Raw genomic sequence first — 18,084 nt, 5'->3', positions numbered from 1 at the left:
ACCTTAACTTTGCTTTCAGCATGCACACATATAACATTCGCATATACACACATAGCATTTGCATATGCATATACACATTCACATACATATTTGCATACGCACATTTGCATATTCACATTTGCATATACCCATGCGCCTACTAAGGCTTTTGGTTCATTTCTACGAGTCCTATCTTAATGAATGAATAACTTCCAGGACATCCAAATACAGATACCCAAAAGCAGTGGTGGCCCAGTCAAGTGGCTAAAACACTTGTCACCCAAGCCTGACGGCTCAAGTTCAGTCCCTGAAACCCATGGTGGGGGAAGACAACCAACTCCTGAGTGTTCTCCCCTCCAAATGTTCAGCGTGGCATGCGTGCACACTCCTATCAATCTATAAGTCAATGTCTGGGGAGTTTCCACAGTCAGAGGCAATGTTGCTGCTGCCATACGGGCCCACCCTCGTCCTATCCTGGCTTATGAAAACACTCATATCTTCCTCTGGCCTGGAAGCCTCCGGAACAGCATTCCCATAAACCTCACTGGCTCCTTGTCGCTGAATTCAGTGGACACATCTCATCCCTATAGCTCATCTGACCACGGGAGACAGTTAACACCCACCTTAATACCCCATCTTGGGCCCCTTTTCTCCCACTGTCCCATTTGGTGGCTTTCAGGGACCAGACGTAGGTAACATCCTCTTTTCTCTCAGTACTAAGAGGGATTTTTTTTCCCTCCATATTCCTTTCCAAACTAGTTTCTATTTCTCTGACCAAGGCAAAGATCTCCCACTTTGACATCTGGATGACTTCTTTTCAGACTTCTTTTCGGGACTTCAGGCAGAGCCACCAGCCTGTGAGATGTCTCCATTAGAAATTCTGCCCAGGTCACCAACAGTTTCCACAGGAAAGCTGTTCACACACTGTCCCTCTCACTCTTGCTAGGGGATCCACTCACCACCTTTTCATTGCTAGATAATGGCCACAAGTGTCTCATTTAGTCCCCTGGTACCCAGTCTCTCTGTATCCTGAATATAGCTAGCAGTGTGCCTCCTGAGCACAGATCCTGACATGTTGTGGCAGTCTCCTGGCTGATGTCCCTTGATGGTTCTCTCCCCGTGCACTTACTCAAACAAATGCACAAAATAGGCCCCCCTTCTCTTGCTTTAGCCCACAGAACCCAACCAGTACCACCAATCTTTAAGTGTCTACCTCCGAATGAATCTGGGAACCACTTCTCCAGGTTCCCAGCGAGAGAGACGTCTTCTGGGATCAGCCACTTAACTTCGTATCTTTTATCTCACTGGTCTCTGTCCCTAGCTCTAAGGAGTATGTGTGTGGCGAGAACCTAGCACAGAGAAAAATGAGGTGAGAACAGAGAGGATACCTATTGATGGGGATACGTTTGTTTTCCTGTCTAATATACAGACCATACTGTTTCTGTAGGTTTCGAAAATCAATTGTTTGTAAGGCTCTCAACTCGCTCTTCTAGAAAACACGTAAGTAGGAACCCTGCTGCCCAGAACTGGTCTAGCTCAAGTTCTTCTCTCTCAGGAACCCTCTGGCTCCTCAAGACCACCCTTGAATGTCACAAACTCAAGACTGGGCAAGGCAGAAAGGCTTGTTTCAACATTTCCGGCAGATGGGAGGCCCACCCACATATGCGCACATTCCTTGGCTTTGGAAAGGCCTTGTCCAGTGCCAAAACACATTTTTGGACAAATATTAATCAGGACTCCCCTGCTCACAGGATGAACACAAAAGAAGATGTACCCTGACAGACCTTGAGTAAGATTCATAGAGGATAGGGATGGTGGTACCTCTGTACATCTAACACCTTGTCTCCCTGAGACTTGGAATAAAAGATGAGGAGGGGTGATATTTGGAAATTTTCCCTTCCCCCACCCTTGCCAAAAAAAAAATACACATTAATGATCATCTGTGGTCATGATCCTCAACCATGCACATCGAGCTTACACTTAAGTTGGAGAAAAATCATCCAGTCATATAGTGTTCAGTCTGGCATCTGCTATTATTTTTTCCCTTAAAAGAAAAACAAAAACCTGATTAGTTCCAAAAATAAAACCCTAAGGAAAAAAAGGCTCAGACAAGCAGCAAACCTCGTGGCTGAGAATTCATCACTGTGATTAACAGCACATGAGTGTTACCTGCCGCACGGGCTCCTGTCTGAAATGCAATTAGCACAATTTCCCTGTGATTCCCCACTGTTCTTAGCATTTATGCCGAACTCTTGAAGCAACCACTTTAACTGAATAAATGACAGGAAACCTCTTCTGGTACACAAGCAGACTTCTCCATCTCAGGCAGGGAGCCCCTAGGTGGATGCTGGGCCCTGTCGCCTCGGAGAGAAGTCACAATGAAGCCCACGGCCAGCAGCCACCCGCCGTGACAGCGGAGGCAGGCGGGGCTTCTGGTGCCGCCGGCCTGTGCTCTTGTGGATGTATCTGCCATGACGGTGGGACCTTTTGGAGGGTGGGGTTCTGCAGGGATGGCGCAGAGAGAATAGGGGTGAAGAGGGAGGAGGGTCACATGACGTGTTCCTTAGCACTGAGAGTTCTTTCTGCCACTGAGAACAGACTGAACCCCAGCAACACTGGGAAGTATAATTAGCACGACTTCTGATTCAGGTTCACACACAATCCATGCCTGTGCGTACTCATCACCATGAACTGGAATCTAACATTGATCATGTTCTTACCACAGAGGAGTAGTTAAAAAAGAAAGAGAATACCCAGGAGCCAGAGGAACCACATGATTGGTTCATGGCCGCCCAGCAACAAAGGCACTACCGTTACCAGGAGACAACTTTCGGCTGTAGGGTGCTCACCTTGGCTGTGCAAGGCTGAGGGTCCACGCCCAGTACCGGGGGAGGGTGTGCCTTACCCACCAGCCCTTTCATGCAAACCGAAGCACTGGCTCGGATTAAGTCAATCAAGAAAGGACCCAGTGAGTCATTAAGTCAGCCCCACAGAGTAACATGCATGCCGTATCAAACGAGAGCGGGGTCTCAAAACCAAGATTTATTAATTCTGCAGATGTTCCAGCTGTACAAATTTTGTTTGGCAGATGTGCATACAACATGTTTACATCATAACAAAGTTAACATTTAATAAAATAGTATCTCCTCAAGGAAGGACCGGAGAGGTCCAAAAGCTTCAACCATGAGTTAAATAGGTGACGTACGTTTACAGGAACTACCAAAAGTCTGCCATAAATACATATGTAACACAGTCAAGGAGAGCTGTGAGCCAAACGATCACACACTTTACTACGTCTGTATTAAGGTAGAAAACAAGAGATTACATCACACAGACGGAGCTGATTGAAAGACTTTTTTTTATTAGATGATAAAAGCTACGGCCATGAACCATCCTTTCTCTTAAGACTTAACCGTACATTGTAGTGACCTTAAATCCCAGACGGTAACAGACCCGTTATCCTCTGTACCGGATGACACAGGACATCTGACCCCGTGATAGATAGGTGCAGTGACCGTTCACGGTGGCTGTCAGCAGGGAAACAGCAAGCGCATTTTGCCTAGCTACTGCCACTGAGAAAAAGATCAATCGAAGGAATGGTTAAAACCATTACCTCCTTCAACCTGCTGGGTCGCGTGTCCTCTTTTAACAACACAAGCCCAAAGCACGCACATGCAGCCTCTTCCGGAACATCGTTACACGGTGAAATACTTTCTAACCCAGGTTTAGATCATCCACAGTAAGACAAGTTTTTCTTTCTTGCATGCATGGATTCTGCCAGGGCTGACTCATGAGGCACACAGAAATATGAGTCACAGGAAAAGTCTATTTGACCATACGAGGCTCTATTTTAAGGCAAGTTAGTCTCTCTCTCTCTCTCTCTCTCTCTCTCTCTCTCTCTCTCTCTCTCTCTCTCTCTCCTCCCTCCCTCTCCTACACACACACACACACACACACACACACAGAGCAATTCATCCACCGATGGACTTTATCATGTAACAGTGCCAACTAGGAAACCGAGGTACAATGTACTCAACATAAATAGAGATCATCAAACTGTAGAGACATTCATGGCCATATCCCACACATAACTATATAAGAACTCTTCCAAATGTTTTTTATATGCCCCCAAATACCCAAGTCTGAATTCTAGAAAAAATACTTTAAATCAAGTTCTCCAATATCTGTGTAATAAGGCTTTCCACATAAGGCTATCTTTACAATAAGGTTACTTTGACAGAATTTCTGAAAATAACAAAAATGGGCACCAACATTCAAGCTATTCTGAACTAAAGAGAGAGGCGTTGGTCTTATTCCGGATGGCAGGGTGATTGTTGATGAATCAAAATTATACTTAATCCAAAATTGAAATTAAAGTACATAGAACAAAATGTTTCATATTATTTTTAAGCATAAAACAGAACAGTCATGATACAAATGATCAAATATATAAAGCACTATAGTGCCAAATGGACACACACTTTACCTTTACATATATATTCAAACAGAGCATAATTTATAACATGTAGATTACAATTTTTAAAAAAAATCCATATTATTCAAACCTTACAGGGTAGATCTAGTCTTTACTTTCAAGTTAGAAAAGGCCTAACGGCTTCTTTGGGGATGTCCAGTCGATGGCTTTCTAAAATAAAGGCAACACAAATCTAAGTCACAGGCCATTTGGTGCATTAATGCGTACACCATCAATTCGGGGCCTCAGAAGCAAAGAATGATTGATTCTACATGACACAGAGAGAAAAAAAAAACAAATCAGATTTCTGCTCTAACCCAAAGACTTAGAGAGTCTATGTATTTTTAATTACTGAACAGGTTGATACAATGCTATTCAGTAAAAACAAATTTGATTACCAATTACAGTCACATTCAAAATGTTTTCCTTAAGATGGAAACAGTTCCACTTTGCCCCAAACACAAAGATTAAACTAATAAATAAATAACAAATGAATGACGAGGAAGATCTTTTTTAAAAAGTTGGACAGTTACTGTACTCATATGCTCTACCAAACTCTCAGTGACATTAAGAGGAAAAAATTCTAATTATTTTTGCCCAATAATTTAATCAAGTACCATAGAAAAATAGCATTTTAAGGGCAGGTTTGTCAGGAATGGCTTATTCAGTTTCCAAATTAGATCAAAATAAAAGAAAACAGGATTCAAAAAATTAGACTCCCTAACTGGACATATAAAGATGATGATGATGTCCTGATGATGATGATGTTGGCACACTGAGTAACTGTAAAGATTCACAACCCAAATTCCCCTTGTCCAGGATGCCAGGAGTCATCTGGTTGTGAGGTCGCTGCTGTTTCTGGTGTAGGCAGATACAAAATCATCCTCGGGTATCACTAGTTCCAATTCCACAGAGCTTTTCCAAGGGTGAAATGTGCTAACAGTTGGGGTGAAGGTGGGTGAGGCCAATTAAAGTGTGTGTTCCTTTGGCTGGAGAGATCTGAAGTCTGCTTATTTAGTAATTAACTAAACATGCCCCCAGCTTCAATCCAAGCACACTCACACTTCTAGACACAGATACCAACCAGCCACACCTCTGCCCACGGAATGATTCATTCTTCTTGTAACTGTGTAAGGAGAGCAATTAAGAGATCTGAATAAACCCACTTTCTAATCTTGAATTGTGGCAGGCAGGTCAACTGTTATGACATCCAAGTAACTTGCTACTTCCTGCTCATCATGTCCAATCATTACATGTCATCAGTTCGGTGGCCAGGGTACAGTCCTGCTCAGTGTCTCCAGGGGCCATATTATGGTGCTCCAAACACATCCTTATAAAGAAACTACCCATGGTGACTTTCTCATGCCCTACTTCCCCTAACCAGGGGCCTGGCTGCGGAAAACCTCTTCCCAAACCTAGATAATGGTAGGCCAAGTTGATGCCAATACAGACTCTGAACTGGAAAAGTGGAAAGAAAATCAACCAGTAGAGTCCAAAGGGTAAAGATGTTGGAAGAGAAGCTAAGATGCCACGTGGACCAAGATCATACCAGCCCTGATGCTAGACCCTGAGGGACAGGAGGGGAGACCCTGGAATCACCACACTCAGCTAGGTGGCTGCTCTAAGTTCTTACAGTAATATCTATAAATTTAGAGTCACATCTCTAACCTTGGGTAACCTCTGAGCTTCCGTGGAACAAACAAGTTTATAAATATAGAGATATAGATTTTGTCATTTTATACAACACACACACACACACACACACACACACACACACACACACACACACACCGAGTAAGTAGCACTTGCTTGAAATCTCAGCATTTGGAAGGTTAAAGTAAGATGATTTCAAGTGCCAGGGCAGACTGGGCTGGGTGTATTCTCAGATTTGAGACCCTGTCCCCACAACCAAACCAGGAAGACAGAGATCTAACCAAGGAGCTTGCGCACAGTCTGCAGGCATTCTGCTCTACTCTACCACAGAGCTAAGCCATAATCCAAAAGACACATTTCTAATATTTATTTTTGTTTCTTATATGGGCGTATGGGTGTTTTGTCTGTATGTGTGTCTGGGTTCTATGTGGGTGCTGGAATCCCCTGGAACTGGAGTTACAGACAGCTGTGAGCGGTCCTACGGATGCTGAGACTCAAACCCTGATCCTCTGGAAAAGCAACCGGTGCTCTTAACTGCAGCCATCTCTCCAGCCCCTGAAGGATACATTCCCAAGACTTTTGGCTAGCATCTTTTCTTTAAACAGATTTATTAGAATAATAACTAGGGCCAGAGATTTGTTTTCAGAATACTTATAAAAATATTAAACAAAATAAATAAAACATCAGTACCTTATTTTTTATTTTAAAAAAGTTGCTATAATTTTCATTATTCTCTAAATGCTAGGAATCTTCGCCATTATTCAAGCATTTGGTAACTAAGAATTGGGGATCCTACTGGTTTCATGAACAACTGTTGTGCATTGTACTGAATACATTTATCCTACAGTTACGGCAAAGTCTCTCTCTCTTTGAGAGCTTTTTCCACAAAACATTTTTTAATAAAAGTATTTCGATGTGACCCAAATCTAGGTTCAAGACTCCATTGGGTTTGCTCTCCTGCACTGAAGAGTGGTAACATTTGTTCAGCACAGTCGTAAAATTTATTAAGCCTGGTCTATAAATCGAGTTCCAGGACAGCAGGAACTCAGAGAAACTTACACAGAGAAACCCTGTCTCAAAAAACCAAAGGCCTCTGGGGCATATGTACAAAATTGGAGAAATGTTAAGTGTTCAGTCAGATACCCCATTAGCTGTGTTGCTCATGAAAAACGCCTGTGTGGGAGTGTCTACCTGTTAGAAGTCCGCCACACTGGAATGCCTACCAGTGGTCTTCAACATTTGAATCTGTTATTGACAGATAATGGCCAACTCTTCCGACACTTCCTTCCTGAAGGGATTTCAGGATGACTGTCTTCTTGATGACGAATGACCTTTTAAAATCTAGACTCGGTGCTTATATAAAAGAGCCTCAAACCAACAAAGATCTTTACCAACTGTTTAAGATTAAAAAATAATAATAATTATGGTGGTGGGGCTGAGTATGTGAGTAAAGGTTCCTGCAGAAGCCAGAAGAGGACGTCAGATCCCCTGGAGCTGGAGTTAACACGTGGTTGCGAGCCACCTGATGTGGGTGCTGGGAACCCAACTTGGGACACTCTTAACCACTGAGCCATCTCTCCACCCCCAGAAAGGATCTTCGGACTAAAACAGGGAAAGGGCTTTTCAAGGTCCAAAGCTTTCTCAGACCGTATCTGCTCATCAGAGGCCTCCTCTGTGCACCCCACGGGATGAAACAGTAGCTACCCTTTCCATGGCTTGAGACAACGCCTGTCTATGTCGACCAGGTTGTTCGCTCATTTGGAATCCTCCTGTCTTGGTGTTTTGAGCGTTGGGATTACAGCATATAACAACTGCACGTGGAAACAACACCCATGAAGCAATTGTTCCTACCAGCACACAATGAGAAGGAAAAATTACCCAGGTATAGGTAAATGTACCCACATTCAGCTTAATTTTTTTCCCCTAAGGCAATGACCTCCCCACGCCAGGCAGGTTAACTATTAAGTCTTATTTTTTGAGACCTCCCTCCCCCAGCACTTAGAAGTCAGCAACATGTTTCCTTTGTAAAAAATATACTACAGACAAATACAGATTTCAGTTCTACTAGGAAGCTCAATTCTTAGCCTTCCTATGGAGCATCCCTAAAATGTACGGAGGGGAGAGGAGGGGAGAGGAGGGGAGGGGAGGGGAGGGGAGGGGAGGAGAGAGAGAGAGAGAGAGAGAGAGAGAGAGAGAGAGAGAGAGAGAGAGAGAGAGAGAGAGAGAGAGAGCTCACTACCACTGACCTTTCAGGGTGACAACAGCTGCACCCAGCTCATCTGACTCTGAGAATCCAAGGTTAGGGAACAGAAAAGCATTCAAAGGAACCAACCACTAAAAACAAATCAACTTGTATCTTCTATGTCCAAGTTGTCTCTGTGTCTTTAGGCAAGTGAACACAAACCCAAATTAAGTCGGGATAATGAAGAGTCAGTTTAACAGACTCGGAAACCATTCGATGTGTATCAATCGAGGGGCTGTTTAAAGGCCATTAGCGAGCTCGTCTATGTCTGCGACTTGATTAGTACCTTGTAAGGGACTTAGAGACGCTCATCAGCAAAATATGTTTCCTGACACAGGGCAGGACAACCCGACTCACCATAAAGCCTGCCCATCTGTTCATGAAAACACATTGTTAGGAACTAATATCCTGTCTCGATAAAAACACCATCCATCTAGGAATAGGAGGAAAATCTCCCAGCCCGAGAGATCCACTGCCAGGATGACTCTAATGGCAGAAGGTGGAAACTTCCCTCTGGGACCAGGAATAAGAACAGGATGTCATACTAGCCACGCACATTTGACAAGTCCCAACAGGGGCAATTAGGCAAGAGAAAGAATTAGAACGTGTCTAGATTGGGAAGAAAGAAGTAAAACTATGTCACTGTAGATGTTGTGACCACAATAACAGAAAACCCCCAAGAACCTTTTCAAAGCTGTGAGAGCTGATGAGGTGAACTCACCAAGGCCAGAAGATATAAATCATTATATGACAATCATACCATACACTAGCAATGAACACTCTTAAGACGAAATCAAGAACAATACCAGCTGGGTGTGATGGTACACACCTTTAAGACCTGCAATTGAGAGGCAGAAGCAGGTGGATCTCCATAAGTTCAAGGCCAGCTTAGTCAATACAGTGAATTCCAGGCCAGCCACGACCACACAGTGAGACCTTATCTTAAAAAAAAAAAAAAAAAAAGAGGGGTTGGGGATTCCACTTACAATATCATCAGCAGAGGCAGGTGGATCTCTGGGAGTTTGAGGCCAGCCTGGTCTATAGAAGAGATCCAGGACAGCCAAGGCTGTTACACAGAGAAACCCTGTCTCAAAAAGAAAACAAAAAAAAAAAAAAAAAAAAAAATCTGTCACTATGGTTCCTGGCTGGTTTTGTGTCAACTTGACACAAGCTAGAGTCAGCAGAGAGGAAGGAGCCCCACTCTGCTGAGGAAATGCCTCCGTGGGAGCCAGTTGCAAGGCAATTTCTCAATTAGTGATCAGTGCGGGAGGGCCCAGCCCGTGGTGGGTGGTGCCATCCCTGGACTGCTGGTCCTGGGTTCTAGAAGAGAGCAGGCTGAACAAGCCAGGGGCAGCACACCAGTAAGCAGCTCCCCTCTAGGGCCTCTGTGTCAGCTCCTGCCTCCAGGTTCCCGCCCAGCTTAAGTTCCTGTCCTGACTATCTTGAGCAGCAATGTAGAAGTGTAAGCCGAATAAACCCTTTCCTCCCCAGCTTACTTCATGGTCATGGTGTTGGGTTACAGCAACAGAAACCCTAAGACACAGCCTTTCTTATAAAACAAAAGCATTTTAACATCCACACTGTGCAAATGCCTCTACTCTGTCATGGGCAGGATTGTAGATATTGACAGCAATACCAATAATTGAAGTCTAAGAGAAGGAATCTCTCTCTGTGGCAAAATGATGGAGAGTTTTAGTTTGAATGGACTGGGCATCAGTGAGGACGCCAGAGTCCTAACTCGAACGTAATGACAGTCATTTTTTGCAGGTAAACATCAAATAACAGTCATTTTACCCACTAAATGTCGTTTATGCTTTGACTTGGTTATTGGATTCATGATGACATTTTTTTTTAATTCCCACCAGAGCTACTAAATTAAATCTGAGTGTAAGAACTGGGTGAAAAGTATGTCTGTAAATCCCAGCATTGGGGGTTGGGGGTGGGGTGCTGAAGCAGGACTGTTACCGAGTTGAGGCTAGCCTGGGTCACACAGCAAGACTCTGTCTCAAAAACCAAAAACCAACAAAGGAGAATGCAATGCAGATGCAGAAGAGAACCACACTCCATTCCCTAAACTGGCCATTAAGCCTACCCGAAAGGTCAAAAGTTAAAGTGCACTCCTGGGACGTGTAGCTCAGTGGTAGTGTGCTTGACCAACATGCTTGAGGTCCTCGGTTCAATCCCCAGCAGGAGAAAAAAGGAGAGCGTGCTTCCCTGGGAATGCCTGAGAGAATTGGGGAATCTAAAAGCGTATGAGTAAGTTGTCACCTAGCAGCACATCCTCACCATCCTCGGTGACACTTCACAAGTCTAAGGAAGGTTCCACGGCCAATGGGACGGCAAAGCATTCGTCTTTCTTTTCGCAACAGACCTGCCATGCCCATTCTCCCCAGGGCAGATGGGCTCCAGAAAGGCAGGAAAAGCAAGCACCATATGAAGGCTCGCTGAACAAACAGAGCAGTGTGCGCAGCTTTCCCTGACCAACTGGAGCCTGTCCAGAGTTCTCCATGAAAGCTTCCTGCTCAGCTGTGGCTGTCCTCAACAAAAGAATGACAGTAACCAACCGCCTGCAGGCGCACGCACGCACGCACGCACGCACGCGCACACACACACACCGTTTTTTCTAAAAGTCTACTGAAGGGCTAGGACGGTAGCTCAGTGGTAAGTGTGTTTGCCAGGCATGTACCGAGGTCAGTTTTCAGCAATGTGGGTGGGAATGAGATGAGGGATCACGAGAAAGAAGAAAAACAAAGACAAGACATCTCTTCAAAGTGTGAGTTCCTTCCGGACATGGTGGTGCATGCCTGTCATCTTAGGGTTTGGGAGGCAGACACCATCGAGTCACTAGTTCAAGACCAGCCTGGGGCCGGGAGGCAGAGGGAGGCAGATCTCTGTGAATTTGGGGCCGGCTTGGTCTCCACAGTGAGTTCCAGGATAGCCAGAGCTATATCATATACACCTTGTTGAGGGGGAGAGGGAGAGAGAGAGAGAGAAGGGTCTAAGATACTCAGAATCCTATTTCATAAAACCCAAACAAATCAAACATACAAAACTAAAATAAAAGTCTAAGTTTCCTAAGGCATTGTACAATCCCAAATCCTCCTTTCTGATGTTTAAGGCCTCTAAAAACAATGACTTTTTAATGAGAATAATAGTGGGAAGGAATCTCTAAAGCAATAAAGAAAAATATATTTTAGAATATGTATGTATGTGTGTGTATGTATGTATGTGTGAATGCGTGTGTGTGTGTGTGTGTGTGGTGTATGTGTGTATGCGTGTGTGTGGTGTATGTGTGTATGCGTGTGTGTGTGTGTGTGTGTGTGTGTGTGTGTGTGTGTGTGTACCTTATGTGTGTGGCTGGTGCCCTTGGAGGCCAGAAGAGGGCACTGGATCCCCCGGAACTAGAGTTAGGAAGGGTTGTGGGCAACCAAGTAGATGCCAGGGAACTGAATCCAGGTCACTGGTAAGAGCAGCCAGTGCTCTTAATCACCGAGCCATCTCTCCAGCCCCTAAAGAAGAAAGTATTTTTAAAAGAAATCCTCCATACCTTTAACTGCAAAATTAAAAACAAAGTGGGGTAGGAAGGAAGGAGTCTAGAATCAACTTCCTGTTGCCTAGGCTGAAATGACGGAGTATGACCTTTCCCGACTCACAACCCAGTGGACTTCAGCTCTTACTGAGTCTGGGTGGGGTAAAGGGTGCAGACCTTGGGGCAAGGTAGACCAGAAGGCCTTCCACATCTGTTTAGTCCTAACTGCCTGTGAGCCTGTAGATACTGCAGATGTGACTGGATGGTTGGTCTGCTTTACTACACAAAGAACACACACCTACGTCAGGGGGGAATAATTTACCCCTGGGTGTTAAGTTTGAAGCTGCGAAGCTTAACTTGATAGCAGAGCTAGGAGCTTTCAGTTATTTTCGTTTCTACAAAAAATGGAAAACAAGCTTCTTCTAGAAAATATCAAACCGACTAAGAAAATTCTCCACACATCAACATTCAACTTCAGCCCACCTCCACTCTTCAGGACCACAAGAGATGCAGGCAAGATCTGCACACAAAGATTGTAAAGGGCTGAGGAGATGGCTCAGCCGTAAAGGGGACTGCGGCCAAGTGAGACAGACTGAGTTCAATCCCCAGAAACCACATGGTGGACAGAGAACAGAAGCCTGTAAGTAAGTTGTTCTCTGACCTAGATATTATCCCTCTCCCCCTTCCTCTCCTCTGTTTCTCTCTCTCTCTCTCTCTCTCTCTCTCTCTCTCTCTCTCTCTCTCTCTCTCTCTCTCTCTCTCTCTCTCACACACACACACACACACACACACACACACAGTAAAATAAATAAATGTACTTTTTTTTAAAAAAGTATTACTTTGATATACTAACAGCCACTAGGAATGAATAGATTTTAACATTTTTTAAATAAGAATTTACAAATGTGCAATCACATGTAACTACTAACTCCAACAACAAATGAAAGTGTTTGAATAAGTAACTCATCAAAAATAATAATAATTAAAACAAAAGAAAACACAAAAAGACCTAGGTGTGGTGGTGCCCGCTTTTAATCTGAGCATTCAGGTGGCAGGTGGATCTCTTGAGTTTGAGGCCAGCCTGGTCTACAGAGTGAGTTCCAGGACAGCCAGGACTGTTACACAGAGAAACCCTGTCTCAAAAAAGAATCAAACAAACAAAAACAACAAGAAAGGGAATTTATTGAGTTATATGTTCACTTTTACATGTACTCCCTAATTTTTTTTTCCAGTCTTCCTACCCCCTTGTTTCAGGGAATACAAATTAAGTTACGTGTAAGAGTGATCAATCACATATGCTCACACTCACAATAAAGACTTGGGCATCTTTCCCTCCTCAGTGTTGTGGATCCTCATGAAAACATTTCTGCCATGAAGACCTGAATTGTGAAGAATGCTGAAATACATCTAAGGAGAAGATACCCACCCTGCAATTTTTAAAAATGAATAATTTTTAAAATTTATGTGTGTGTGTGTGTGTATACCTGTGAGTATATGTTCATTATATGTGTGCAGAAGCTTACAGAGACCAGAAGAGGGCGCCAGATCCCCCTGGAATTGGAGTTTCAGACAGCTGTGAGTGACCATGTGGGTGCTAGGAACTGAACTCCATCCAGTGTCCTGCAAGAGCAGTAAGCGCTCTTAAACACTGAACCATCTTCTCTGTGTTTGTTTTTTAAAGCAGCTGGATGCTGTGGCATGCACCTGTAATTTTAGCACTTGGGAGGCAGAGGCAGGAGGATTGTCACAAGTTTACGGTCAGCCTTATGTACACAGCAAGAGGCCCTATCTCCAAAAAAGCAAAATAAACACATAAATAAATAATTAAAACAAAAAAATTCAGTAACACTCAGAGAAAACTGTAAAATGCCTGTCCCTAACAAGCTACAGCATCCTTACAGGACAAATCAACTCTGTTGTATTTTCTCATTTATGAGTGAACCAGTTTATCATGTCTCATCTCCTTGTTTATAAACAGGTGGCTGAACTGATGAAAGCCAGCCCCTGTGAAAAGCCAAGTGTCATCACTTGCTACCTATAAGCAACTCAGAGTTAGTGGGTGGAATCTCACGTGTGGCTAACCATGTGCGTGTCCAGGCATGTCCATCTTTGTCTCTTCCTATCAGGTTCTGCCACACATCAGCCCGCCTGTAATACACACTGTGAGGATATGGCAATGTGTGTGTGTGTGCCCGCGAGAGCCCCAGCTCACAAGAGTACTAAGTTGCTTAGAGAGGTAATATATATTCACATGAAGTATCCCAGTGCCAGTAAAATGAAAGGTTACCATATTCTTACTAATAATATAGATGAGCTATCATCTGCATACGATTTGCATAAATCACAAAGCTTAAAAATAAATAAAACTATGCCATATGTTCAGTTAAAATGCAACAAAAATACATAGATAACAATCGAGTGTGTGAAGTTTCAGCACACCAATGAAGGCAATGGGAAAGAAATGGCGAGATTTATTTTTTTTAATGGCCAGTAGCATTCAGAAAAGGGAATTAGGGAACAGGAAATGGTTTTGCTATTATTACCTGATCATGGCAACAAGAAAGAAGTGTGGCTCATGACAGTTCCTGCCAAACCTAGAGGTGTGGGCAGAAGAAACCACTGGGCCTGCTTACAGGAGGCGAAGATTTCATCCCTCACTCCTTAATTAGTGCACTCTCTCTCTTGCCTTGGCGTCTCTACCCGTAATGGTGAAAGCTGACTGATGGCTAATATTCCTTTAGTGGACACTTCTGGCAACTTCTTTCTTTGAAACGCACATCCAGGCCCTAGCCCACTTCCTTCACCCCTGATAATCACAGTATGCAAACTAAATTACTGGTGAGTTGGTGACTTTGATTCTTGTGTGCATTCACATGATTTCTTTATTAAGATTTATTGAAAATTCAACAGTCTAATTCATAGTGTGAAAATTTAGCACTCAATGGCCATCACTTCTGCGCAGCCTAACACTAGCGATCTAGACAGAGTTCATGATTGCCTGAGACCCTTGCAAGAATTTTGGTCTAACTGTGATTCACAGTGTTGGGGAATCAGGACAAATAATGCTGTCTGCTCTGCTTACAGCTGGCTTAGGGTTGACTTGGTGACACTGAACTAAGATAGTAACATTTCTCCTTTTATGGCAACCTAAACAACACATAAGTGTGACTGTTGTGCCAAAGGCTAAATAAATATCTTTTCATCTTTTAAACTCATGGTACTGAGGGAGGGTGAAGAGCTGCAGGAGAGAACTATTGGTTCTAACATTGAGAATATCAGAATATCAAACTATTTCTAGTATCATTTTATGTTAGAAATTCTTGGCTATCTGAATGTTAGGACTCTGGCAGCCTAGTCACGGCAATAGATTCTAATATCACCCAACAAAACACTAAACAACACGAAGCGCTCTCCGTTGTCACATACTCTTTGGAAGTTATTTCAGGGAAGTGGGGAGCCTAACTAGGAAGAGGAAACACACTTAAGGTTCCATGAAGTTGTTAAGATAAGGGAAGCGCCGGGCACAAAAATTAAACTGCAGATCCAGAAGTGTGCAAAGTTTTTCAAATAATATTTTTGCTTGTCTCTAGCTCCACGATACAGTTTAAATTTGGGCCAACTTTTTAAAGTATTTGTTAAACAGTTCCCACATGTGACATATGTTTCCAGGATACTTCTGACATTGATATGAGAAATTATAAAACATTTAGAAATGAAAATGTTAGTCTCAAAAATAACACTGTAAGTTCCAAGCCTCTTCTGAATTCGTTAAGACGGGAAAGCATTTGGAGAATGGTGTCTTTCTGCTTTCAAGTGTTCAAATAATGTGCCTAACAACATCCCACCACGGAACTGCGAGAGCCAAGACCAAAGAGTGCCAGGTCCTAAAGCTTACTCTCGGCGTGTGAGGTCCCGGTCCTGTCTACCCTGAACGTAGGTCCCTTTACCCCTTCATCTGGGAAGGGTCACTCTCCCCACCAGCATGACAATGCCACTACTCGGCTCACCCCGGGAGAAGAAACACACGGATAAGAAGCAGCGTCAACTCTCAACCAAAGGAAGGGCGAGCAAGGACCGATCCTGCAACACATTAATTCAGAAACTCAGCCGAGAGGCTCCTACTATATCTAGCCGATCTAAACTTGAGCTCGTGATAACACTGCACAAAGCTATGGTAGATGAAAGTGATAGGTAATGCCAACAGAACAATCCCACTGACAACACAAACTCCTCCGAGGATTCTTCCAGGCACTGTGATAGGATACATATCTCCATAGCCAACTGTCGTCATGGAGATAATCACCCACCAGCAGGCAGCGGGGATGCTGGCGAAGTCCTTGTTGGATGTCTCCAGGTCCAACCCATGTTCAAGAAGCTGAGAAAGTGCACTAAAGATTGCCATGGCAACACAGATGAAGACAAGTAACATAACCATCTCCCGGTAGCATCGCTTGAGAGTCAAGCCCAGTGTCTGTAGACCAATGAAGTGCCGGGCAAGCTTAATCACCCAGAAGATCCTCATCATCCGGAGTACCCTCAGGGTGACTCCAGCCCTCTGGAGTTGCGAGTTCTCGCCTGTAAACACTGTCATGAGCACAGAGATGTAATAGGGCGTGATTGCCAGTAAGTCAATAATGTTCAGGGGTCTCTTGACAAACTCACACTTGTTCTTGGAGACGATGAACCTGACGATGCACTCGGCGGTGAACCAGCCTATGCAGATAGCTTCAATTATCCTGTCAAGGGATACAAAGGGAGAATTGATCATTTTATTTTTAAGCATTTTAATAGCTCTCTGATTCTTCAGATAGTACTACACTGACATATTAATTCAGTCACTTTTCCAGAAAACATGAAGAACAGACAGTGTTCACATCACCAGACCCACCAGGACGCAACACGACAATAATACTACAATGATAACTGAATTTCAAAAAGTTCTGATGCCTTAGCCTACAGCAAACACTATTTAGAAGAAGTGGGTTGGTGGTTGTTGTTGTTTTTAACCCATCATTAGCACTTGAAAAAAAAATCTCTCTCCTCTTTGGTGGTGTGAACTTAGCTTAAATTGATCTAACCATGTGAGATCTCACATATTCTTTGAGGACAATGGTTCCCAACTGTGGGTTCAGCAATGGAGGATGGGATAGGAAGGTTTTGTTCCTAGAAAGTGGAAAAATGTCCTAAAATGTGACTCTTCTTTTACGTCCCTCCCCCAGGAGGCTTGTGTGGGGGACACTGAGGCGGGGGGAGACACTGAGGCGGGGGTAGCTTTTACGGATTGCGTGAATGAACACTACAGAGAAGTTCCTGGTCCACTTCCCTCAGTCTGGAAAACAGGCTAAGGACCCTGGGCTGGGCCAAACCATTTACTAACATCTCCCCAAAGACCACAACTACTTGGTCTTTTACTTTCATACTGATTTTTATTCAGCATACAGATTTATTTATTTTTCTTTTTTGTGTATGGGTGTTTGCCTGCATATATGTATGTGCACCATATGTGTGCAGTACCCACACTGTCCAGAAGAGGTCATCAGATCCCTTGAACTGGAGTTAGAAACACCTGCAGTTATAGACACCTGGACTTATAGCCAGCATGTGGGTGACAGGAATCCAACCCGAGTCCTCTGGAAGAGCAACAAGTGCCATTATTTCTCAAAGTTCCCATACCACTGCCCATGTTGAAAATGACATTTGCAGAGCATCTTAGAGACAAGGGGCAGGCTTCTTAGAAAGAAGCAGCTGCTGGAAGGCTCCGGCCACTCCACCCCCCACCCTCATCCCCATCTGCACTCTGAGGCTGAAGAAATCCAATTTTAGCATACTGGTTAGGAAGCTCTGGCCTGGAAGAGCAGCTAATCCAGAGGTAATTGCAAACTGACTTAAACATTTTAATTCCAAGTTAAAGTTATTGTTGGTATTATGTTATTCACTTTCCACACATAATCAAGGAGGTGGATGGAAGCAGGTAGACAGTATTATGAAAAAGAACTACTCTAAGTTCACACCACAGAACCCAAGCTGCCCTGAACACCACTTGAAAATGAGTAAATACAATTAACCGGGTTTCCTTATTACGCAGCTTTCCAGGGCCAGGAAGATGAACTTTATAAATTTGCACTTATTTTTTGAGTAAATACTCATGTTCATATGGTTCAAAACTACAAAGCTGGCCAGGCATTTTGACACACACCTGTAGTCTCA

General features: G+C 43.7%; 1 protein-coding gene across 2 annotated transcripts in view; it reads right to left on the bottom strand.

Moving 5' to 3' along the window:
- Positions 1 to 13,560: 13,560 nt before the first annotated feature.
- Positions 13,561 to 18,084, bottom strand: part of Kcng3 (potassium voltage-gated channel modifier subfamily G member 3) — a 52,008-nt gene continuing 47,484 nt past the window's right edge. For both annotated transcript variants that reach the window (XM_028892491.2, XM_028892500.2), the window contains exon 2: positions 13,561 to 16,613. In XM_028892491.2, the coding sequence (XP_028748324.1) occupies positions 15,968 to 16,613 (646 nt within the window). In that variant the 3' untranslated portion in view covers positions 13,561 to 15,967. The remainder of the gene's footprint in view (positions 16,614 to 18,084) is intronic.

The sequence above is a fragment of the Peromyscus leucopus genome, chromosome 22, assembly GCF_004664715.2.
Source record: "Peromyscus leucopus breed LL Stock chromosome 22, UCI_PerLeu_2.1, whole genome shotgun sequence".
Classification (NCBI taxonomy): Eukaryota; Metazoa; Chordata; class Mammalia; order Rodentia; family Cricetidae; genus Peromyscus; species Peromyscus leucopus.
This window is presented reverse-complemented; position numbering and strand designations above follow the sequence as displayed.